This window comes from Mytilus californianus, unplaced genomic scaffold (genome assembly GCF_021869535.1).
Source record: "Mytilus californianus isolate M0D057914Y unplaced genomic scaffold, xbMytCali1.0.p SCAF_2, whole genome shotgun sequence".
NCBI lineage: Eukaryota > Metazoa > Mollusca > Bivalvia > Mytilida > Mytilidae > Mytilus > Mytilus californianus.
In genome coordinates, this window is record NW_026262668.1 from 30,695,235 (window position 1) to 30,721,741 (window position 26,507).

General features: G+C 32.4%; 1 protein-coding gene across 1 annotated transcript; it reads left to right on the plus strand.

The window, feature by feature from the left end:
• LOC127728940 (pappalysin-1-like) lies at positions 1 to 26,260 on the plus strand. Its single transcript, XM_052236519.1, has 21 exons — positions 1 to 340; positions 5,064 to 6,102; positions 7,364 to 7,509; positions 7,764 to 8,054; positions 8,773 to 8,894; positions 10,193 to 10,379; positions 11,644 to 11,767; positions 13,022 to 13,205; positions 13,918 to 14,090; positions 14,356 to 14,484; positions 14,995 to 15,080; positions 15,607 to 15,806; positions 16,554 to 16,634; positions 16,907 to 17,129; positions 17,418 to 17,664; positions 18,617 to 18,807; positions 20,777 to 20,981; positions 21,640 to 21,802; positions 22,540 to 22,678; positions 23,558 to 23,757; positions 25,350 to 26,260. The coding sequence occupies exons 1-21, from the start codon at positions 1 to 3 to the stop codon at positions 25,620 to 25,622; spliced, it is 4,743 nt and encodes a 1,580-aa protein (XP_052092479.1). The 3' UTR covers positions 25,623 to 26,260.
• Positions 26,261 to 26,507: the final 247 nt, after the last annotated feature.

Here is a 26,507-nt window from a genome sequence, read left to right on the forward strand (position 1 = left end):
ATGTTTAATGTGACAAATAGTTCAAGAAGTACAAAGGAAAGCATTCTAAAAAATGTTAATCACAAGGAAACTGTTGTCAAAGAAATTGAGAATTTAAGAATAAAGTCAAATACTTTTTGTACCAAACCAAAAAGAAAAGGCGATAAAATTCATCATCTTATTCGACATACAAGAGATACAAGTTTCTATGATGAACATGGCATCCAGAGCGCGGTGTATTTTTCTGGGAAAGAAATTCTAAAGTTAAAAGCATTTTATTCTAAGATTCCGAGTAGCAGTTTTACATTAAGTTTATCGTTAAATCCAGAGGGAGGACAACATGACCCAGTCACCATACTAGGTAAGAAAGTCGTATTTGTTTTAATTCAAAGAAGGTTTAAAAGTAAAATAACAAACATTAATTTTCAAAACATATGAATTTGTAATCGGATTACTTCTTTGTTAAATACAAGTATTATTTTCAATCGGTAATAACTTCTAAATTGTGTATATTTAATTATCACACCTAATTAATATAATTAAAATATGTGTGTAAAGATATGCCAAAAAAGTTTTCAATTCTTATGAAATCGGATTTTTTTTTACAATCGTACTGAAAGGATATTTATAAAATAAACGGATATAGTCAAGTTTACTCCCAAAAATGTGTGAAATATTATATTTCCTTCTTGTATTTTACGTTTAACAGGTTCAACGTATTGATTTAAGTCTAAAGTCCGATATTTTCCACTTCTGTCTAGTTAAAAGTAATAATAATATAAACACGCAATAGTAATTTGAAGTCCAAAGTCTAAGATTAAAAGATATATATATATATATATATATATATATATCAATAATATTTGCAATCCTTAAAAAAATAAATGAATACAAGTGTCAAGGTCACAAACAGAAATATATTATTGATGATATTGCATTCCAATATTTTATAGGATTTTTATCTCATATGTTTTGTAATCTACACCTTTTCAAAACTGTATTACTGATAATAAATTTCAAACAAAATTAATCCCAAGGGGTCCGTATATGAACTGTTGAAGAGCGAAAGTAACGTTTTCCCTTATCCAACGTACGTACTCTAGCGCTTCTTTTGTTTTCTAGACAATTTCTGCCGAAGTTTTGTATTCAATCATATATTTTGAAAATCTGTAAATATAAGAACTGAAAACATATACGAAATGGAAGAAAGTGACTATCACATTATTAGACAGAAGCGCTGCTGTGCTTCCGCGCTTCATGCAGAATGTGATTGACACTAACTTTCATTTCGTATATTTTCAAAAAAATTCTTAACTACATGTAAGCTTCACAGGCGTCACGGCTTCATGTATGTACTTCGGGGTTCTCACAATTCTATATTAGATCAAATTTTAAACGTCTGGCGATATAGCTAAACATGTAAATTTAATAGATTTGGACAAATACATCTAGTATTCTTAGTAGTCTTTGCAACGTCTAAAATAAATCTTCGGATCCAAAGTGGGAGGGAGGGTGAGCGCACTCTCTTTATGTGCAAAAAATGTTTTTAGTATATTTTTCTCTCCCCCCGGCCTACACCCCTTTTGAAAATGATGGATCCGCCACTGACAACCTTACATGTACTATATAAATATATTCACGTTATAATCGATTGGTAACACTACGGGTGAGTTCTCATACAAATTTTTATCCAAACTCTTAAAAATTGCCATCACTTTCCACAGTCATCGCGTACTTAAATGCATGTCTAGACAATATATAATGTTTTATAGCGTGTTCTTTAACTCTTCGAGAATAGAATGCCAACGGGAATTACAATAATGTTTATGGATATCTGTCTTAAGCTTGAGACGTGTCCAATATTCACCAAACAACACGCTGCATCTTCAATATACAGTGCAATTAAGTGGACGAGACTTGACTGTCTTGTCGTTGTTTACTATTTTTACAATGAATCATCGTTAGACTTTCCTTTCCTTTTTTTTTACATATAACAGTATAGCTGTTTTAGATAACTATATTTTTAATTATTTCAATAACTTAGGAATTTCAATATTTATATATTGTCATTTATATATAGATCGAATCACAAAAATCATTTTGGAACAACTTCGATTACATTTGAAAAAAAAATCATTAATTGCGAATCGTGGTATTTCTATGTAACAACCTTTACAAGGCATAGCACCATAAATTATCTTAAAAACTAAAACAAGATAGATGTTTCATTAGCTTGTACTGTAATCTTTGACTACAACTGATTTGGAACTAGTGCATCATGAATTAAACTGTTGCTATATTTTCTGGCATGATTCCACTTTTTTTTTAACAGAGGACACTTCACGTTTTACTTAATTTCACATGCGATACCTCCAGATTAATTTTTAGTTCATGTCGGTCTTCTGCTTTCGGTATCCATTGGCTATCTTCGTAAACCTGTTGTCATCGTTTGTGAAATGACAATAATATTTCCATAGCATATATTAACAAAACGTACAAATTAACATGAAATATAACACTATAAAGACAAACATATTGTATCTATTCATTTTTTGGTCTTTTCAATTGTATTTCCAACATTCCAACTCTTACGTCGAAAATAAACTGACAACGGCATGGCAAAAAACGAAAAAGACACTATATGTCTATAAAACATAGAAAACGAAAAACCCAACAAAAAATCGGGGGTGAACTGCTCCGAAAGGGTAAGCAGATCTTACACCACACGTGGCATTCGTCGTTTTTGCTCGTGTAAGTACAAGCCCGGTGATAAGTCTAATTTAGTAGGTCACATTCAAGAAAAAGAGGGCGGGATTGTGGTTACGACAATTGTGACATATCCGTCGTCATTTGCGAAACAGATATTACATAAAGGTCAACCAACTCGTAATGGCGTCTGTATAATTTTTGAAGGGATGATTTCAACTTCACCACTTGGAACTCTTGGTTAGGGCTCGAGCAGCAACCCTCTATCAAGGAAATCAGATAGAAAATGAAAGCCCTGGAATATCGTATCAAATGGGAAATAAATACTCCATATACAGGCGCTGCTGGAATGTTGCTAAATAGAAATGGAAAGTTCACAGTTGGGGAGCCGTGATCATCTCTTTTGTCGCAAAGTTTTGTTCTCAAACGACCCTCATTGTCAATTTCTAGATGTAAGTCAAGATATAACGCAGACCTAACTGTATCTGTTGTATCATTTATTTCAAGTTTAATGGGATAAGTGCATTCAACATATTCACCAAACTTTGAATTGTTTTGTGAGAGGGCATCATCTTTATAGCGGAAAGTGATGTTAATGGATTATACGAGCTTGTTTTCATTCTTCTTACAAAGCTCCTGTATGAAGTCAGTCTTATATGAATAACGGAACAAGTGGACAATAGAGGAGCACAGTTGGTTTCAATTGGAATGCCGATTGTTTGTTGAAAACCATGTCCTCCAAACGTAACAAATATGTTGTCAATTTAAAAAATCAAGCATCTTGATAATGTCAGTTTCAGAGGTTTCTTTTTTTAATCAGGGTGATTTTTAACTAAGTACGATTTATTCCTCCCTAAGACAAGATACTTGTATCTATATTGGCCATTCTTTTTCATAAAACAAAGCAGGACCGAATTTTTTTTTCAATTTGACTTTTAGTTTTGAATGGGGAATACTTGTGTAAAGGGTAGAAAAGTCAAATGTTTTAATACTATTGCAAGATGAACATGTTTTAGATTGTATGTTCTCCAACAGATCTTTTATTTTTGTATTAAGATTATTTATATTTGTATTAAGATTATTTATTTTTGTATTAAGATTATTTATACTAAATATTGTGGTACCAACTATACTTATCACAGATTAAGTTTGTCTCTAAGTAGGAACTTAAGTATCCATAAAAATTACTTAAATATGTCATCTGAGAAATCACAATTTCTATTTTTTTTTACAATTGTACCATTGCCGATGCCCAAATACACAAATTACCGGCATATAGGCAAATACTCGTAACTTATATTTTCTCCTCTTTACAAACTGTCCGCCTACGCTACCGATGTCTTAATTATGTTGATAGTAAATCATGCATTGTTGCGTTCGGAACGCTTTTCTAGCTTACGCCTCACAAAAGATACGCTTAATAAAAACTTACAAAACAATCGATGAACACTGTTATCAAAGTGCGTCTATGGGTAGCCAAATGAAACTCAATACAAAACAGTTGGAACTGTGTTGTCTGATACATCTGTCTTAAACTTGACAGTCAACAGCTTACTATTCCTCATCATGGTCGTTTAAAGAGATTTTGTACCCAAATCACAAGTTTCTTGGAGTTTTTAAATATTATTGTTGCATCATTATTTATTTATTTTATTTATTTTTTTTTTAATATCTATCTTCAATCATTAATTAATATATTTGAATGAAAGAAGATATGGGGATCATGTTAAAAAGAACAAACCATCAACCCAAAAAACCGAAGAAAATCTATCATAGGTGAACACAAAAAGTTACGGTCTTCAACTGAGGTCTTCGTCAAGTTATATTTGATAAGGTTTTGACTTTCTTTGTTCATAAGCAAACCAATTTTTCGTAAAATTATTTCACACCAAGTGGGCCATTTTCACGAAGTTTTTCTTTTTTGAATTTGCTTCAAGTCATTATAGTATCACAACCAAATATTGTGTACTTTAAGTTCTAACAAATTTTTGGCTGTTTTCTAAACATGTCATCAAATTTAAACGCCAGAAGTTAACCCAAAACCGCAATTAGGAAAGATTAATTCAAATTTTGAGTATTTATCCAAAAAATGTTCAAGAAGGAAATCGTTATCCAAAATCAAATTGTGTACGAAGTGAAGCTATACATGTATATTGTCTTGCGGATACAAATTAATTCATTTTGGTTGGCGATATCCTTCGATACAACTTTTGCCAGGCGTTGTCAGTTTCTCTTCACTCATGATTTTTGAATGACCCCTTGACATCTTCCACAGTTTGATTTAAATAATTACCTCGTGTTGGCTTTACTAATTACGTATAGGTTAGTGATAATGATTTGTAAGTGCTTGATCTACATAAAGACATACTTTCTTACAGAGCTTGTAGATATATGTAATGGAAAACAAACACACAACTGGTTGAAAATTGGAATTGGTAGTAATCCCGAGATTCTCAACTCTGGACAGAAATATTTTGTAACTTTAAAGACAGAAAGGAGTAAACATGCATCTACAGTTTATGCAGATACTAACTACAAACCCGAAGAATGGACCACCATTGATGTTACTTATGACAAACATGTCCTTAAACTGTACAGAGACGGTGCACTAGTGACTGTGGACAGATATCAGCATGGATCAGTTTTCCAACAGGTTTCACAAAACTGTAAAACAATTCTGATTGGAGGGGATGAACCTTCAAAAACCTTTTACCGAGGATCATTAAAAGATCTATTTTTCTGGAATTATGCTAAAAATCATTCTGAATTAGGACGTTCAATTGCTAAAGATGACCACCTTTTTATATCTGATAGTTTTACTGATGCAAAGAAATGGCGATCGTTGTTTAAAACACCACCGCAAATTATAGAAACGGTCACATTTTCAAAATCCAGTCAAATTGCAATCAAAGCGCCACCTTGTGGCGAAACAGTGTGCGATGATCCAGTTTTATTAAAATCGTACAGAGAAAATTCAAATTTAAGGCATTTGAAAGAAATTAATTACAAAGTTTTTAATATAATGAACGATGATGGTTCCCAGCCACAAATTACGAGGAAGCAGTTACAAAAGCAACATTTAGCACTTATAGATGCATTCTCACCTCATAATATAACATTTAAACAAGACGTTAAAAATATTAAAAACACATTTCTTAGACAGGCTACAGTACTTTATACATGTGATTCAATATCTATTGGTGATAATGTTTGCGACAATGATTGTTTTCATCCCAAAACCGGATATGATGGCGGTGATTGTGATGATCTGCTTCCGGCAGTCGCAGAATGCAACCCGATATCTATTGCAGATGAACAATGTGATCCAGAATGTAACAAATTTATATGGGAATGGGATGGTGGAGATTGTTGCACACCTGGTTCGGATTTTTGTTTTAATCCTGAATCGCAGCATCGGTAAGTATTCCAGTGTTTGCTTTTTCTGTATAGTCTTGGACTCTTACGGGGCTACATTGAGGTTATTTGAATAAACGTTTGGTTGAGTGTATTACAATAACGTGGTTTTAGTGTTTCTAGTAATAAGATCTACATCGCATATTTGTATATGCCGTTGAAATTGCACTTAATTATCCCATCTACAGCAGAAATGTGATAATTGATATTAAAAAAAAAGAATTTCAAATTCATTAAAACCTTTTCATAAACACCATAGTCCATGATAACGACAACCCCTGAAATGAGATTTGTTTGATACTTATTTTATATATAGAAGAAAGCGATTCACTTCATCATTTTCATGATACTCTCTAAAATAAGTTTCACAAATTTTTCATATCATAATATTGAAATTATCTTGAATAAACTTAAGGGTTCGGCTTTAATTGATTTTGAAATTTTATAAAAATTTAGCATTTTCTTTCAAAAGAAAATTGCAGATTGGAATTGATAAGCATAATTAATTTGTTGGTTATCAACAATCATGTTTACAAACAGTCAAAGTTGGAATCAGTTGTCTTCCATCACAAAGATTATCAATATTACTAAAAATTACTATAAAAATAGATCCGGCTTTGATTTTAATCGTTGTACATGTATGTATGCAATATATACATTCTGTTGTTATTTCAGAGATGATTCGGAAAAATAGTTTGCATACAATTTCAGCTTATAATTTTAAATAGTGTTACACCACTGTCCCAGGTTAGGGGAGGGTTGAGCGCTCACAAACATGTTTGACACCGCCACATTCGTTATGTGCCTGTCCCAAGTCAGGAGCCTGTAGTTCAGTGGTTGTCGTTGGTTCATGCCTGTCATATTTGTTTTTCGTTAATTGGTTTGTTATAAATTAGGCTGTTAGTCTTCTCAATTGAATTGTTTCATATTTTTCATGTCGGGCCTTTTATAGCCGACTGTACAGTATGGGTTTTTCTCATTGTTGAAGGCCGTACGGTTGCCTATAATTGCTTACATCCACTTCATTTGAACTTTTGGTGGATAGTTGTCTCATTGGCAATCATACCTCATCTCCTTAGTTTTATATTGATATCTGCGGGTAATGATACGTACTTGACGAAACTAGGCGGTCTGTTTTTACTTTTCAAATTGACAGAAAGCTGTCAAGATAAAACGCTTTGTTTCTATTCGTTTTTTTCAAAGTATATTTTTAAATACTATTTCCCTAAGTAACAAAATTAGGTCAACATCCACTGTTTTGTAGAGGTTACCTTAGTAAAGAAGAATTTCAAGAGATGGTCGGCGAGGATAGTTCTAGCCAACTGAACATTTATCTGGCCTCGACAATAAATAGTGATATCGCGGGTCTGTCCACATACCCTTGGGACAAAGACGTGTATGGCATAAACGGTATGTTTTAAAATCCTATAAGACAAAATGTCAGTTAACTTAAATTTCGTTGACTATACTTATACGTTGATAATTGTTCCAAAGAACGTCAAAAAGTTTGGATACTATTGCTGTAAATTTTTAGATGTAAAAGTTTTAAAATGTTTAAACGAAAACTTCGTCAAATTAAAATAACATTAGTTTTCTATCGTTATTCATGATGTGCATACAACAACAAAGAGGTCTAAACATCATTCACTTGTATATCAACATAGGTGGCGTGATTGTACCCCCAGAATCGTTTGGAGCACCGGGTAAGATGAAAGGTTTAATTCATGAGATAGGACATGTCCTTGGCTTATGGCACGTGCACCATGGTATATCAGAAATGGATTGTGACGATCCCTGTGTAGAGACACATGCGTCATTGGAGCTAGGAGATCTATGTTCTGACACCGAGCCTACACCAGATAATAAACAATGTCATGATCCTGATGGTAGTAAATCAACATGTGGTCTACAAAGCTTCAGAAACACTCAATTTAATAACTACATGAGTTATGCTGGTAAGTCCGACAATCGATTAGTCAACTGCTCTTTCTTCGGAACTATGTCATGCTTCGGAACTCCTGGCATAAACCATTCCTCATACCTATCGTTTGAGATAAGCCAGTTGCAACTGATTTCTAACAGTTTGTTTTTATGTTGTATTGCTACACCACTGTCCCATGTTAGGGGAGGGTTGAACGCTCACAAACATGTTTAACTCCGCCACATTACTTATATGCTGGCCAAAGTCATACACTTCATTTGAACTTTGGTGGATAGTTGTCTCATTGGCAATCATACCACATCTCCTAATTTTGATAACTGTATGCCTAATAGAGTTTTGAACTTTGTGATATCGTGATATATCTATATAGAAATAATCGACAAAAGTGATAAAACTGGCTGCATTCCGTTATAGATTTAAAGATACGTTACTAAGTAGTTAGCTACTTTATTTTAGCGATTGTGTAAATTTTAGTATAGTCTTTAAGTTTTCCTCGTCATTCGATTGTTTTTTTTTGTTTACGCATAGCTGCAAACATTACAGTAATAATGAGGATGATGACTTAAAATAGAAATAAAGCAATGAAACTCGTTTTTCGGTTACTCACATCTTCATTTAAAAATTTCGAAATTTAGCTGCCTCGCATGGAGCTATTTGAAATACTTGAAAAGAAATTTGTCGTCGTAAAATGTTCTTTTGACAACTATCTACATTTTTTGTTCTTGTGCTAGATGATAGCTGTATAAATAGTTTCACATCTGACCAGAGTGCACGCATGCATTGTTATCTTGACCTGGTGTATAAACCATGGAGGACAGAAAAGAAACCAACGCCAGTATCATTACCACCAAAAGTAAGTCGACATTAAAGTTTCGCTCTCTGGCTTTGGTAGTCTAGTTATCGACAAGACAAAGAACAGTCAGACCATTCTATTTTACAAAAATGATATCATCTCAAGTGGGACTAGTGATACATTGTAGATCCCAGGATTTGGCAACCAAAGGAATACAATCATATTCCTAGACATTCAATTACAGATTCTCAAAATCAATGTTACACATGTTTCAATCATATCAACATCATTTTTAAGTGAATATATATAAAAAGTATCAAGATGAAAACAAACAGGGCAGCAATATTTTAGACTGGAATAATTATAGGGAATGTGGCGTGTGACGTATTATTGACCATTTGAATTTGAATACGTGGTAATTGCCATAAGACGAAATCGATTTTCTTTATCTTTAACATTTGTTTAACAAAAAAGCAAGCTTGGTTTGTTAATGAATTATAAGAATTATAAGAGGCGTCAGGTCGTGTCTGTTCTTTTTATATGTTTTGCTTAAAGTTAAATTTTAAAAGTAAGCTAGCAAGGAAGAAAAAGAAAAACTCACTCAAAATAAACTAATCGTACATACGCAAGTTTTTGAAATTAAAATATTCATGTTCAAAATTTGTATCTATCAAGCTACACATCAGTAAACAATGTGTTTATTTTACATGTACACACAATAAAGTTTAAGAACATCCTGTACAAAATGTCTTCATGAAAATCATTTTTAGATAGATTTTTAGGCAAATATGTGCAAGAAATCTTGAAGTGATTTGAGACAGGATATTTAATTTATTAAATACAAAGGATATTTTTGAAACTTTGATAATATGAGTTCAGAAGCTCAACAAGTTCTATCAATAATGAGCTCAAATTTTTGCAAACTTTTGGTGAATCACAGAGGTAAACATTTAGGCCATTTTCCAATTATCTATTCTATAAAAGCTGCGAGTTTTAGCTGTGAGGGACCGTATTTGGTCGTTACAACATCTTTTAATCAATATATTGACAAACACATTGAAGAAGCACATTTGGTTTAGAATTAGATCTATAAGTTAGATATTGTTAATATGAACTTATCTAGATTTGAATCCATGCTTTTTCCTTTGGCATAATTTGACTTTGTCGCTGGCGTAACAAATTATAAGCCTGGTATTTCTAATGAGTTTAAATAACATTTGCAATTGATACTGTGTGTTGTATTGCTCTCCAATAGATGCAATACTTCTCTTTATTTTCTAACGTTAATCGTTCAGAAAATGAAACATTATATCAACTAAATTTATTTTCTATTCGAAATTGCACTCCTTTTTTTTTAGATCGCAAGATCTACCAATGCAAGCGTTACCATCAGCTGGCTATCTCCACTTGGATCTAATCAAGCATATCCGGTAACTATATGCGACGTTTGTAAATCTGATGGAAGTGCTGCACAGTATGCTCATAATGCCACAGCATCGCATCCGGAGAGTTTTTTGTACTTATCCCAACCACTACAAGCTGCAGGTAAATCTAAACACATTTATACATTAGCCATCCCCCCAAAAAATGAAAGTGTATGACTTGTGAAATAATGTGCACCATAATCAGTCACGTGATTCCTAAGAAACTTTGGCTGCGAGTTTAAAAAGTACTTGGAATTCCTTTTCAAATTTCCGAACTGCAAATTTGAAGCTCGACATTGAAATGTTGAAAGCTATGTGTTGAATTCTTCATTTGTTTTTGTGTTTTTGTGTTATGGTTGCTATTTAATTGACGTACGTCCAAAATTCATCAAATACATTTTTATACTAAGTACTTTTCGTCAGAATGTCTACTTATAGATTTGACTCCCCATATGGTATTATAGTGCTTTCCATTCTTTCTTTATTATATTCATTCAACACTTTTTGAAATCTATTTATTAAATACTAAGAATATCATAAATATGCATTATTGAGAGCAGTGTGTTCCTACCTTGTATTAAAACAGAACATTGAAGCCAGGAAAACAGGAAAAGACAATCGATATGTAAATTTCAACTTTCCTGGCTAATTTCCTCACAATAGTGTCTTGAATTTAATTTGCAGAGACCTTAAATCCTTCAAAAAAGGAAAACAACCCGTTATAAATTTCATGCGTCCGAAGCACTTTTCTGGATTTACCTTCACCAGAAACGCTCAAAGCCGAATATTAGAATTTAGTATTTCAAATTTTTTATGTGCAAACAGTAAATGTTTAATGTTGGAAAAAAATTATATAGAGAGAGAGAACGGGTAAACGTAAACAACATCCGAAAACCGAAAAATCAATGGAGCAGAACATTGACGTTGTACAACAAAACGATAGTCCCTTCAAGTCCAACACTCTCTTTAGATATAATTTCTCATGAAATATATAAATAAAAACTGTAGTAAAACTTCATTCCCCACTTTTTTCAATTAAAACCGAAGTGTAGTTTTGGAAATCACCTGTGTGAGTTGATTTATAATTTATCAAGTTTAAATTGTAATAACTTATGATCCCGGTTTTGTCGAAATTTATAAATTAATAGGAATAAGGGGAGGGTTGAGATCTTAAAACATGGTTAACCTACAGCATTTTTGCGTCTGTCCCAAGTCTGGAACCCCTAGCCTTTGTTCGTCTTGTGCGTGTGGTTTTTTTTTCATCTGTATGTTTCGGAGTTAAGTGTGGCGTCCAATTCGCTGAACAAGTATGAAATTTCATTTAAGTTAGTTATTTCCAGACTGGCCCTTTAGCTGGATTATAGACAATTTACTTTATTGTTCAGGTTCACCAGATGCTGAATCTTGTACAGCCAGTGATAAGGCTTGGATGATGCCAGACAGTTATACATGCCAGACAATGGAGTGTTATATTGACCTAGAGTTTAAATTCAAATTTATACCTGACAAGTAAGAATATCTTAAACATTAGTTTATGTTATTCATGCAAGCAGGATTCAGAAATATATAATTCATTTTAACAAATTAAATTGCCATAAATAATAGCAACAGCTTAACCCATGCAACCCTATTCTCTAACAGGATAAAGAGAAAAACTACCTCAATGTTATTACTTACCATGCGATCGCCAATACAAATCTCAACCTTCTGACAAAGACTACACGTACTTTTTACGGTTTTGGCTGTAATGTAATACCATTTTGATTTTGATGACCTTAAAGTTGATAGTCTCTAAACGGCTTCACAAATGTTGGTCTGAAGACAGGAGAAGAATTTTCGTAATGTATCATTTGTTTTTATACTACAACTAGATTGGTATTGCTGCTGGTTGACTGTCAGACAATGCACTCAGTAGACAGTTTTTTCAGTTTATTCTGTAATTGTCCTTAAATTCAGGTCGTAGCTCCGTCGGATAATTTAACATTGAAAGAGTTCTAGTTTTTTATGTCTTTTGCGTTTATGTACCCAAACGATTCTTTGCTTTCCATTCATTTGGACACGTGCATACCTGGTATTAATTTTCCTGCAACTGAATTAGGTATGATAGGTTGATATTGCTACAAGCACGTTTACTTTGTCATATATTTCAGTGTCTTTTGTCATTTTTCTGGGTTTTTTTTTTTAAACTTTATGCAACCTTTAAATTTAGTAGAATAAAATTATTTCTAACAGCGTATGACTTTGAAATCGTGTAGCGAGTGCTATCAAGTGATATTGCACTATCAACGTCCTTGGACTGTTTTCATTTACAAAAAAAAAGTCTTTTTATACGTAGATGTACGTAATTAGAAACTCTGCATAAGATAAGATATTAACAAAACACAATAATTATGAGCATAAAAACTATGTTACAGTTTGAAGACTGTCGTTTTGCATGCATACCATTAGAGTGTTATTGGAGCTTAAACGATTCTTTTTTGTCTGTATACAGAAATCACCTTGCTATTGCACTTCCTTTCAAAATAAAATGCAATTATGTATTTTAAAATATTTTACACTCATGCGTCATTCATGATGCATATACCATTTTGGATTATCTTAGTATAAATACATAAAATTTAAAACATATAGCAAACCTATAAATAGATATTGCATCTTACCTTATCATCTCCAACTTTTTTAAAGCTGACTCAAAAACCGGAACTACAAGTCTGAATAAGAACAATGCTTTTAATGAAAGAATTTTAAAATAATTTCGTTTAGATTGAGGATATGGGTACCTTATACTGGATCCGTTGATGACTTCATGTTGACAGGAATGGGTGACCCAATCAAATTTATAGAAATCACGACAGACGATTTGACAGTGATCCCATTGAATAGTTTTCCTGCTTCGTGTGATAATGTGTTGTCTGTCAGACTGAATGTAAAAAGACCTGTAACAAAGGTTTGTACGGCTAGCATTATACTTTCAGAGATTTGAAAATGAATTAAAATCGGGTAACTTATTCGTATATTTGCAATAAAAATCCAGTTTATGTAAGAATTGCGGGGCTAGATTGACGGATTTTAAAAAAAAAACTGGATGTACTATAAAAGTCTATCATTTGTGTTATCGGTTGCTATATGCATATGTCATCACTGAGCAGTACATGAACATTTTGTTGTTGTGCTGTGGTCATTTTTTGTATTCTTGTCATTCATTTTTGGTTATGTGCTTTGTCTCTATACCATTTTGTTTTTCTTTGTTGACATATTTGTTTGTTTTTATAGTGATTAAGATTTATAACACAACGTTGACTGCTGTACCCCTATTTTTGACATTTTTACTTATTAAGTCTGTTTGTTTTGTTCACACATTGTTGTCAATATAATGGAATTTTATGCGACTGTCATACATGTTAGAGGTTTTGCTAGCTATAAAACCAGGTGTAACTCACCATTTTCCAAATGAGGAAATGCCTGTACCAAGTCAGGAATATGACAGTTGTTTTCCATTCGTTTGAAGTGTTTGAGCTTTTGATTTTGCAGTTTGATAAGGGACTTTCCGATTTGAATTTTCCTTGGAGTTCGGTATTTTTGTTGTTTTACTTTTTAAACAAAACGTGGTCATTGTATATGGCGTTATCTAAAGTACACATATGCATTTTCTTGTACAGGTAAGAATTTATGTGCAGCATCCATACACAGCTATTGATGCAGCAGAATTATCAACAAGTACACCCGCATCAGAATGTGCGTTGTGTAGACGGCAAAAGTACAGGGTAATCAGATCTCCGGAAATTACAGGAAACCAATTAATTCAAACCAGTAAAACAGAGTTCACAGACCGGTAACATCATTTTATCTCTTCAGAATTTTTTTTACTTTTATTCAAATATGCAGAAATTATAACTGAAAGTTTTTTAGACTGATATTTAAGTAAGAAGTTTTGCAGATGACTTGTTTTTAGTATCATTAGGTTGAATATATTGTTCTGTTATGCAATTTTTAATTCACAAAATGAATGAAGAATGTTGCGTATTTTTTTAATAAAATATCGTTTACATGTTCGATTCCTTCAACAACAGAATATGCACATTCAATCAATATTTCAGGGACATTCAACTAAACACTACGTATACATACAGTATAATTGTAGTCAGCGGGAATCATGAAAGTGTACCATCACCGTCTGTAGAGTTTATCATTGGTCAGTCTTTCTGTGGAGACGGTCATGTTAACACGTGAGTATTGTCGATTGGTCATTTCTTTTTTATTAGAAAATCATAAGAAAGTTTTCGAGATTGTAAAAATCAATAAATTATGAAATGTAATCGGTGTCATTCGCATGATATTCGTTTCGGGAATTTCTCTTTTCATTAAAACCAAAATCAAGTGATATCCTAAAATTGCAAATACTTTGACTTTTACTTTGTGAACTTCTGTATTTATGTTATAAAAAGAGGATGAGGGTTAAAGGTCAATAACCAGCAAACATAAAACACACGGCCTTAAACTAAAACAATGGACATCTAGACTTCAACATCCGGCCTTCAATGATCGACAAGTGCCTATTCCATTTCATTAATATTCTATTTTTTTTCATCATTTTTGATTTTGTAGGTTTTGTTGTTGTTTTTTTAATTTAGGTTAATAATGTAAAATAATTGTAGACAGTTATCTACAACACATGTAAAACCATAATTGATATGTTTATAAAAAGGTTAATACTGATTTTTATTTTTTGATAAAAGTGGTGAAAAGTGTGATGATGGTAACACAATAGATGGCGACGGGTGTGATATAGATTGCAAAGAAGAAGAATTCTTTAAATGCTCCGGTATGCCAATATTTGCAATGTTAGTAAAAAGAATAGCTTGGTTTGTTTTACTCATTGGTTAACGTCCACTTCAAACATTCCAGGTTTCCTCTCTCTTTCAATTACAAAATGATGTTCGAATCATGTATCGTTTACGTTTTGTCTTTCCACAGTGAGTCAGTCCTGCGTCATTTCTATGTATGAATTTGATATTTCGTCACTGTCCTTACACCAAGTTCACAAACAAATTTATATTTTTTATTGTAGCAGGTAATTTTTGAGTTGGTAATCCATTTTTTATCTATGTAGTTTAAAGATGAGCAACTCCAATTCTCGTATTTAAATTGATCTGAACTATACTTACGGTGCAAGCTCCATTAGACTACTCACTTTCTAAATTGCCAAAGGGCAGCTGTATTTAGTTTTCAGTTGAAATGAAACTGTATACATGTACCCTAATTGAAAATACATTAAATATGAACTAGTCATTAAAGAGTCAAATGTTTTTATTCTCTTCTTTACTAAAATTTGCCATTCTTCTTTCTAGGAGAACCTAGTCATTGTTTTATTCATGATGGGGACGGTATTTGTGAAGATTATGAGCGGCCATACAGTATAAAAGATTGTGGATATTATACTCCTCCAGGTTTTGAGGACCAGTGGGTCCAAGCAGCAGTTGCAAATCCAGAATTCCAGGATGATACCTGTCTAGAGTCGCTAATCATAGGAATTCCCTCCGTGAGCCAGGTAAGTGGGTGTGGTTTCATTCTCAGTGTTGTTGATTCGGAGAAAAGTCAGTTGCAAATGATTGATTGTTTTTTCACAGCACTCTGTGGCAGATACATCATGCAAATACAGTACGAGAATTGATTTTACATCCAATAGGTAGGTCATACAAATATGACCGACCGAAAGGAATGTCGGGAATTTCCTATGCTTCTGGAAAATGAGGGAACGTCAGCAAAATCTGTTGGCCCTTTTGCAGCATACAAGTTTACCACCGGTGTTTTGGTTGCGTAAGTGTTATTCAATCTTCTGTTTTATATGTAGTGGTTTGTGTTTGTCTTTTCATTTATCATTTTTTTGCAACGATGTTCTCTCTTTTTTTTCGACTTGTGGGTTTTGATTTCCCTCTTGGTATATTTTCTCCTTTCCGCAAGGTTTTTTTTAATGCAGAAATCTAGGTAACCTTCATATAAAGAAAAGTCCTCGGATTTAGTGTCCCTATACAGACAAGACATGGTTGAGTATCTGAACTTCACACACAGCCAAATAGACTTCACTCTTTAAATTGTTTTTTACTGTCGAATGGTAGTTAGGGATGAACATATTTGAACCCTGGCCAACACTTTGATTTGGCCTTACAGATAGTGATAGATTAGAATTCATATACGTTTTTTCAAATAACACTGATTAGATTTTTAACAGTTTATTTGACTGTTTTTATTCTGTCCTCTTTGATTAAGTTAACCAATGCAAATGTATATTTTCTAGAAATGTGTAAGCAATACTGTTCCTGATGAATACTGGAGTCCATGTAACAATTATGGAAAGGATGACAATTACTGGATAGAGGTATAAAGTATATTTTTTTGTTCATTGCACTATTGTTGAATCTTTTTGTACATTAAGCTAATAATTTACACGATGTAATTCAAAGCTTAAATGCACGTTAGACAAACAATAGTTTTTTTCTATATGTATCATTCGTGTGAAATAACTAATTAGAACGAAAAGTGTTGTGTCCGCTGCATCAAATAACAATTTATGGTACTACTGTTAATATGAAAGTCAGGGCAAAACGTAAAGTCGCAAAACATTTTATGTTTCAAAACTGTTTATTCCAGATCTATTTTGCCAAACCTAAGGTTGCAACAGAAATAATAATTCACTTTGGATCAGACGGATTAGATGATTTGAATAGAAAACAGATGATGAGGATCGAACTTATTACCAATGACAACATAACCAAGACAATAACTCCGGAACTTCATTCTATCTCCTGCAAACACAACCCAATTCATGTGCCAATCATTCATGACTTGACACAACAATTCTTCCTTACAAAAGGTGAACGATAGTATAACTTCATAGAATTTATTTTTAAGTAAATATACCTTCGGGGTAATCGAATGAATCGATGTTTGTTATAAATTACTAATACTGTCTTTAAGTTCGAAGGAATAAATTTACGGCACTATCCATACTTTGTTGATTTTTGTTTTTGTTTAAGTTCAAATGTTTTGCATCAACTTGTGAGCACCTTTAATGCCATTGATATCTTTATTTGCATGCTTTGAATAAAATAAATATTGATAACATTTATTGAATACCTTTATTTTCCATCACTCTCTCTAGGTGCGAGGATTAAGTTTTCTTCACCTAGGATCAGTATAGCAGGTGCTCGTTTGAGATCTTCTAAATTTTTAGATCCAGTGACAATTGCATCTTGTAACTCTATGGAATTATATGATACGTCTATAGGAAGATGTTTCAATAGGTCATGTAACAGACCAGTTTGTGGGACTCCACGTGTAAAGCATGGTGTTCCAATGTGTAATGGAAAAAGAGAGGGAAGCGTATGTACAGTAACATGTAATCAAGGGTAAGAAATATACTTCATATTTGTTTGATGACAAAGGAATAACTTCTATTAATTCGTATATGATTTGCATAATTAAGAATTCCTCATTATTATTGAGTATAGCGCTTCCGATAGGGATTTTTGTTGCGGGTTATTTTTATTTCAATCGACATGCTAACATGAATGACATACACAGTATTGTGGCTTGCTTTCACGTTACACAAAAAAAATAAATGAACATTTATAAAAACAAGCGACGGATATTGGGGGATTAAAAAAATATAGATGCATCTATTAGTATTTGGTATTTATAATTGTTTGCCCAGTTGCATTGGACATTTTATCTGTGTTGATCCAACTCTAAATACATGTGCGATACAAATCAAAGGAATGTAATACTACACTATGGGGTTGGGATTTTAGTTCTAATACAATTTGGTATGCACCAACAGTTTGGACTGGATGACGTCCGCCGTCAATTCAACGGAGTCATTGGTAACAACGTTTCGCAGTCGCGGTCAATGTTTATGGGATTTGATATGTTTAATTTGTAACATTTTAAGATTATTGCATTAGAATTGGAATAACAGTACTGTATTCGAAAATTTGCCACCATCAATTTTGGATTTAACGGTGGCAAATTTTCAAATACAGTACTGTTATTCCTTAATTGCATATTTCCAAAACAAATGAGCAAATAGATTAAATCAATTATAAGAATAAAACAAATATTTTAGTATGTTAACTGGATGTATTCACTCACAAACGAATAAAAGTCCATATCTGTATAAATATCAAATATTACGTCATAGCAACCTGAAATAACCTTACAACATTATTCCATCAATTAGTGTTAGTCGACATACCTTGTAAAAATATAATAGATAAGCAAAGAGTACATCCGTAGCATAATATTGATCTTCCAAAACAGCATATAATACGGCGTAATTTTATATGGAATTGTTTCCTGTAGGTATGTATTAGAAGGTCGTGTTAATGAGTTTATTTGTGTAAATGGAACATGGCAGAGTTACACTTCTTTATCTTGTGTTCCGGTTAACTGTGGCGAGCCATACATTCCGTATGCGAGTATTTCCTGTCCAGATGGATTTCAATATGGTGATAAATGCAACTTCAACTGTAAAGCACCATCCAGATTACAGGGTAAATATATATATCTAAACAGCATTTATAATCGCCCACAGCCTTACGTATTCAGACACGTTAACACAATAAGCACAAATCACTTAAATAATGATACAACATGTATCTCCCATTACTTCGTTTTACAGGGTTTTGCTTTATAGAAACTATGTACAGTATAAAACAGTTATAACATAGATATAAGAAGATGTGGTATGAGTGTCAATGAGACAACTCTACATCCAAGCCAAAATTTATAAAAGTAAACCATTATAGGTCAAAGTACGGTCTTCAACACGGAGCCTTGTTTCACACCGAACAGCAAGCTATAAAGGGCCCCAAAAAATACTAGTGTAAAACCATTCAAACGGGAAAACCAACGGTCTAATCTATATAAAAAATCGAGAAACGAGAAAAACCACTTATGAACCACATCAACAAACGACAACTACTGAACATCAGATTCCTGACTTAGGACAGGTGCAAACAATTACAGCGGGTTTAAAAATTTAAAGGTACCAAACCTTCACCCTTATCTGAAACAATAGTGTAACATCACAACATAGAAAGACACACTATAAAATATCAATTTAAATGGCTTAACTCAATCAAAAGACATATTAACACCAGTGAATATACACTGAACAAATAAATTTGATCTATGATACAATGTAAGTACAAAATAAAAAAAAACGAAGGGAATGATAATTAAAGCAACATGTTATACCGCTGTGAAATGTTAAACAATTTAAGAAAAACAATATGCTTGAACAAAAATATCAGCCATTTGCAATTACTTTAAACACAGATTAATGAAAAATAATTTTGTTGTTAGGTATACGTGTACAGTTCAAATGGAGAAAGAAAATATTTTAACAAAATAAATAATTTTGATATTCATAGTACGAAGAAGTGAAAATTTATAGTAATACCAAACACTTATCAAAGCTGTTATATAGACTAGATATAACCGTGAATAAGTAAACATTAAGTAACAAAAAACATTACAATTAGTATTAACAGGTCAAATAAACAAAAAAGTACGATTTGAGAGTACTCGCAGTTACTAACAGCTAGTTAAAAGCCAAAAACAATTAATAATTAAAAATCATGCATCAGAAACTAAAATCAACTACAACACATCCCAGGGATTTAGTATTTTAACGTCATGGACAGTCAAAGAAGACATGACTTGTACAATGCCAAAAATAAATGTATCGACAGGCAGTAGGATAGTTAGGAGTTAACCTCTTTATAGATCAAAATGAACGTGGGTGTGTCTTTATTCATCCCGTTTGAAAAGATTACAAATTTAGTTATGTTTAAATTTGCTGATTACAAAATCGATATTAGTGCCAATGTAAACTATATTCAAAGATCTAATTACAACATTGGTAAGATAACCTTTACTAATAAGTTTGTTTAAAGGTTCGATGAGTTTACACGGATCACATAGTGATTTCCGCGCTTTAAGTACAATATTACCGTAAAATTTAGGATGTGAAATACCATTTTTAATCAGTTTTCTACAGGTACAGCCAAATTTACTAATCAAATCTTTGTATCTATGAAAGAATTTAGTAAAAGTTTTACGTAATTTATGGTAACGAAATCCCTGACTTTATAATTTACCAGTGATGCATTGATTACGTTCGTTAAAATCTATGACATCACTACACACACGGGCATAACGAACGAATTGGGATATATAAACACCGTATGATGGAGCCAAAGGAACATCGCCGTCTAAAAAACATGCACATATACTGCTATTTTTTTGAGTGAGGACTTATTGACTGTATATACACTATTATTCAGATTTAAATGTTAGTTTCGCTTGTAGCTTAACTTATCCTACTCACAGGTTTACAATATATTAACGTTTCTGAACCTTTGTTATCCACCTACCCAACCTTTATAAACTGAATGTGGAAATAGTTTTAAGTGATATGATAAATCTTTACCGAACTGATATCTGTAACATTTTAAGGTGATGTATCGACAATACAATGTGATTCTGAAGGAACCTGGTCCTTACCAAATTCGTTTTGTCAGATACACTGTAAAGCACCATCAGTCACCGATAATGCCAGACTCCTGACTAAAGCATGCAAAAGAGGATATCACGGCCTTGGAAAAGTCTGCAAATTCAAATGTGAGAAAGAATTCAAAGTAGCAGGAAAGAGCAATTTTAGGTATTAGTAGCTTTTTTACTATTTACTTGTGTGATTATAAAAGTCAACATTCTGCTAACAATTGTTCATTCTTATGAATTGAACAGGATATTTATTTGTATTCATTAATAACCAAAATGGTCGCAATCACAATTTGTTACTTCAACTTCGTACTTTATTTGGCCTTTTTAACTTTTTTTTACCAAAAAACTTACTCAAGCGTTTCCATTCTCTATTCTGTTACTTATTTTTTTCATTAAAATAAGTAAAAACTATATAGCTTGACATTGATAATATCAAAAATCAACACAATAATAAGTAATCCATAAAATCGCGTTGATGTCTGCTGTAATATATGAAATGTTTGTTTTGAGCGAACTGTATTGATTTTTGAAAAAAGGAGGTTATTATTGTACTGTGTAGTTGGAAAAGCGACAAATTTCCACCAAAGCACACAGACGAGTTGTACAAAAACTTCAGATAAATGCACGATCTTCAATTATGAACAAAAACCATAGCATGCAGAAATCTTAAACGCCCCTTAGATAAAAAAATATGTAAAATAATTTAAAAAGAAAACCTACAATCCTATAAATAAAACACACATTTAGTACTTTTATCATAAGTGTGATTTTAGATTAAAACATCCGAAATATATGCATATTATTTTTATTCGCAGAAAAATATATAAACTTGAATGCGATGAGGATGGGTCGTGGAAAGGTGAAAGTTGTGTACCAATTACCTGTCCTCAGCCAGACACAGTCTTTAAAGGTTTATTTAGCTGTACTCATCTGTTCAATGTGGGCAGTACATGTACAATGATATGTCCAGTTAACTCAGTATGTATGCATAAAACTAATCTTAGGAACTTTCATTATATCAATCAGAATAAGGTGACTACAATGCATTACAGAAAATTTGAAGTTCTTCAGTTTTGTGAGACCTTTTTCATATAATAATATTGCTTGTAACAAAATTAAAGAGCATTATATAAGTATTACTTTGTTTAAATGACATTTATTTACAGAAAATAACATATGCAGAAGCCCATACCATTCTAAAAAGATCTACATTGCCCTGGTAGTAGACATTTCCCTATGAAAATTCATTTTAAAATTTAAAATAAAACAATAATGAAATATTTTCTTGCATTGAGAAAAGTAAAAAAGTAAGCATAGAACGTTTTATTCAAAAATCATTAGCGAAAGAAGGACATCAAATTTTATAAACAATATGAAAAGACCAGAGGAAAAATAAAATCAACCAACACAACATAAAATACAACACAAGAAAAATAACAGTTGTGTAAAACTTATCAAAGATGTGAGGCTAATCATTTAGTACACCGGAAGCGCGTTTCATCTTTACAGGAATTATCAGTGGTGTTCAGTGATGAGTTTATCAAGCGTACCCTTAAAAATCGGGTGTAATTTTATGTATCCGGATTGAAATGATTGAAAAAGGAGGTGGAATATATTTATGTTTGTTTGTTATTGATATGTTTACATTGCAAATATTGTAGAAACTCACAATGTATATTCCCATAGGAATTCGTGATTTTACATATATTTTTTAGGTAAAACAAGTGATTAATTGTGGAATAGACGGTACCTGGAACAGCAGTTTCAGTATTTGTAAATCGTCCATTAATGGATCTTGTCCTGTTGTTCATGAGAGTACAAAGGTCAACTTCAACTGTTATGGTAATAAAGTAGGCAAGTATTGTAAACGTTTAGACAAATAGGAAATGTAAACAGACACCAAAGATCACGTTAAGTCATAGAGAGACGACATTCAGTAATAAAAGAAAAAAGGAGAGACAGTCCACACAATAAGAAGCACATAAATAATGTATGAAGAATGTATCAACATAAACTTTATTAATTAATCAGGTATGCAATCTGATGCTCCGAAAGGATATGAACTTTATATTCAATTACAAATGTAGTGGCAGTTATTTTGTTGCAAGTTACAAATAAAAATCCTATGATTTAGGTCATTCGGTATTTTGAAACCTGAGCATAAAAAAAAATACCGAACTCCAAGGAAAACACAAAAAGGAAAGTCCCTTATCAAATGGCAAAATCAAAAACTGAAACACATCAAACGAATGGAAAAGAACTGCCATATTCCTGACTTGGTACAGGCATTTCCTTATGTAGACAATGGTGCATTAAACTTGGTTTTATAGCTAGCTAAAACTCTCACTTGTATGACAGTCTCAAAGATTTTTTTTTTGTATTTATCAAATTGTTTTGCCTATATTGTTTATGTGAGAACTGGGTATGCTCGATATAATAGTCACTTTCCTTCAGACATACACTATCACTATAAATACACCAATGTATACAATACAGTTACATATAAACTACAAATGTATTCCAACAGGTTACTTCCATTAATGATATGTTAAAGTACCGACATTGAACGTTTCGGGCTATATTAGAATCCTATTGAAAACTATCTTATTTTGCCACTGACCCATTGACTGACATTAGTATTTTTTTCCAAATTTACAAAATTTAATTTATTTCATTCATCAATATTATGATTTGAAATTGATGTCCTAGTTTTAAATATAGTTCATATTTTAGGCGATCAATGTGGAGTACACTGCTTCTTACCAGAAGCTATTGCAATAGTTAATGGTCATTCAAATAAAGTGAGAGGTAGACTTGCAAGTATTAACGACAATCTTCAAGACAAAGATCCAGTACGTACAATTACATGTTCAGTGTTACTAGAGTGGACACCAGACCCAGAAACTATAACGTGCAAAGTAGGATGTAATAAGGTATGAACTAGTTGTGTATGTATGAAAGATGTTTACAAACTAGTAATGTTAACTGTCTTAGATCGTTTTCTCGTTTGGACCGTTTTACTTTTGGTCATTTCGGGGACTTTTAAAGCTTACTATACAGTATGAGTTTTGATTATTGTTGAAGACCGTACGGTGACCTATAGTTGCTTTCATCTACGGTATGGGATCTCTGGTGGATAGCTGTCACATTGACAATCCTATCACATTTTCATGTTTTTATATTTTGGAAGATGTTTAGTTGATCATCTTGATGACCAGGCTATATATAGTTCTTTATAAGGGTTTTTGTGAAGTTAAGGAAACTAGTATAAAGACGAAAAAATTTCATTGTCCTTGTTTATAGTAATACCAAAAAGGACGGATTTGTAAATTTCTGATGTCTCCCCTTTCGTGAATGATGTAGGTGTATGTTTGGGATTCTTAGTTTGCTGTGAATTTCAAAGTCTTTAGTAAGACAATCCATAATGACTTTTGCATAAATAAATCAATATTGTTTGCGGCTTTGTCTGCTTGAACAACAAAACATTTGTTGTGAAGAGACCAAAAAGTATATAACCCGTGTGCTAATCGTAAATGTTGAATAAGGTGTCCGTATTGGTTCAACTGGCTCGCGCTTTACACATTTTTGGCATAGTCCTTAACTGCATCTACCGGTGACCACTATTTCCGGTTAATGGCATGGTGGGGAATTTGAAATCTCGAGCCTTTGAGTGCAATAGGTTTGGTGTAGAAATATGAAATGATAGGTGTAATCAGGAATTTTTGGTGGAAATTATTGCTAATACTGCTAATATTGATAGCATCTAATAGATATAGGAAGATGTGGTATGAGTGTCTTAACCCTTATAAGCGACTTCTACTTTGCTAAAAACTACGTTTTTCAATATTTCATTGAAGTAGTTGTCACTGGTTAGAACTGGCTATAATAATTGCAACCAATCTGTACTCAGCAGAATTTGTATCTATAACGGAGGTGTTCGAATATAGTTAATTCCCAAAAGTTATTGAACTGAGGATAACAAATCCTCCATTGACACAGTTTCAACTGCAGATGATGTTTGTTTTCGATACTGTGACTCTTTTTGCGCCGAACAGAAGTGTTAAATGATTCTATTTTTTTTATATTAGTACAGATGGGATAAGGCAAAATAGACCAATTTTACTACATCTGATGCTCATTTCGTCTATAAATGTTTCTTCAGTGATGCTCGAGTCTTAATATTTAAAAATCTATCCCCATATACAAACGTTATAGAACTGATAAAACGATTTTAGTCAAACTTATATTTCAAAAGTTACTGGTTTATGGTATTACATATTACTTGCAATTTTGTTGAGCGACTTTTGGAGTGTTCAACTAGATTTTTCATCCCCATATACCAAATTCTTTATCACACTTTTTTTTTAAATGTATTAATGTAATCAATTTTAATGTTCACTGTTTTTCTACATATATGGTATACGTTGAATTCAATGAAGAAGAATTTGAGGTTGCATCTTAAGCCCGTATACGGTTTTGAACATGTTGAACGTGTTTTATTTTTCTGCTTTTTTTTATATTGTAGGCCTATATAGCAGATGGGTTATGTCAAGCTGAGTACAATACCGAGGAATGCTCCTGGGACGGAGGAGACTGTTGCAAATCAACAGTATCTGACGGAATAGTTTTATCTATTCCATTTACATGTGGTAAACCCTGTAGCTGTTTGGACCCAAATGCTGCTGAAAACAGAACATACAAACACAATATAAAGGCTAGCAAGAAGAAATCTAGGAGTAGACGTATAACACTCAGTCGATATGCATGGAAACATTCGTTTCCTAGAAAAAGTCGATAGATTGTTTTTCAATGTTTTCGGTGTCATTGATAATAATGGTTTTTTATTATACTATTTTTCAAACTATGGTTCCAAAATGATAAGACAGTGAACCTCATTGATATAAATTTTTCTTAAGCGACACGGATTTATGTTCTACATGAGTAAATCGGAGTTTGCGGGAACGTTTACAGTGTTTAAATACACAAATGAGTGATTACAATTACCTTTGAAGACAGCTGAAATTGGGAAGTAAGTTTCAATTGTTGTTTGTCCTTTAGTTGGGACCATGAGGTTAGCAATTTTCTTTGATAACTGAATTTTGCTTAACATAACTTAACTTTGTTTGAAGATTTACAATGTGACTCATGACATAAGAATAAAGATATACAAAACTAATATAACAATACAGGGTTAAATAACATACAATTAATAATAAAGATATTTCTGCATGTAAAAAAACATGTAATTATGAAAACCAATGATTCAGCAAAACGAACTTAAAAAAACGGAATAGTCTGGAAAGAAAGATTTGCATGATACAATGTAAATTCCTTGCACCAATAAATGTGAGCAGTGAATAACTTCAATAATAATCATTAATAATCAATAATCACAATAACCATTTTAGATTATTTTTGAATGTATATCATATCAGTTAGAACTACTCAATGTTTTTTGTGTTCAAGTTCTTTTCTACATTAACAAAGTATCTTGCTAATCAAAATTGAAATCATATTGCCTTGTTGAATTTTAGTGAATACAATACTATATTTTACACGATGGAATTACGACTCACAAATAAAAGCTGTTTGTTAATAAAGAGATATTTAGTGTTCATTGTATTACTATGATCCCAATTTTAATAAAATCCAGTATCAGTCGTTTTAGCAAGATTTCATCTTC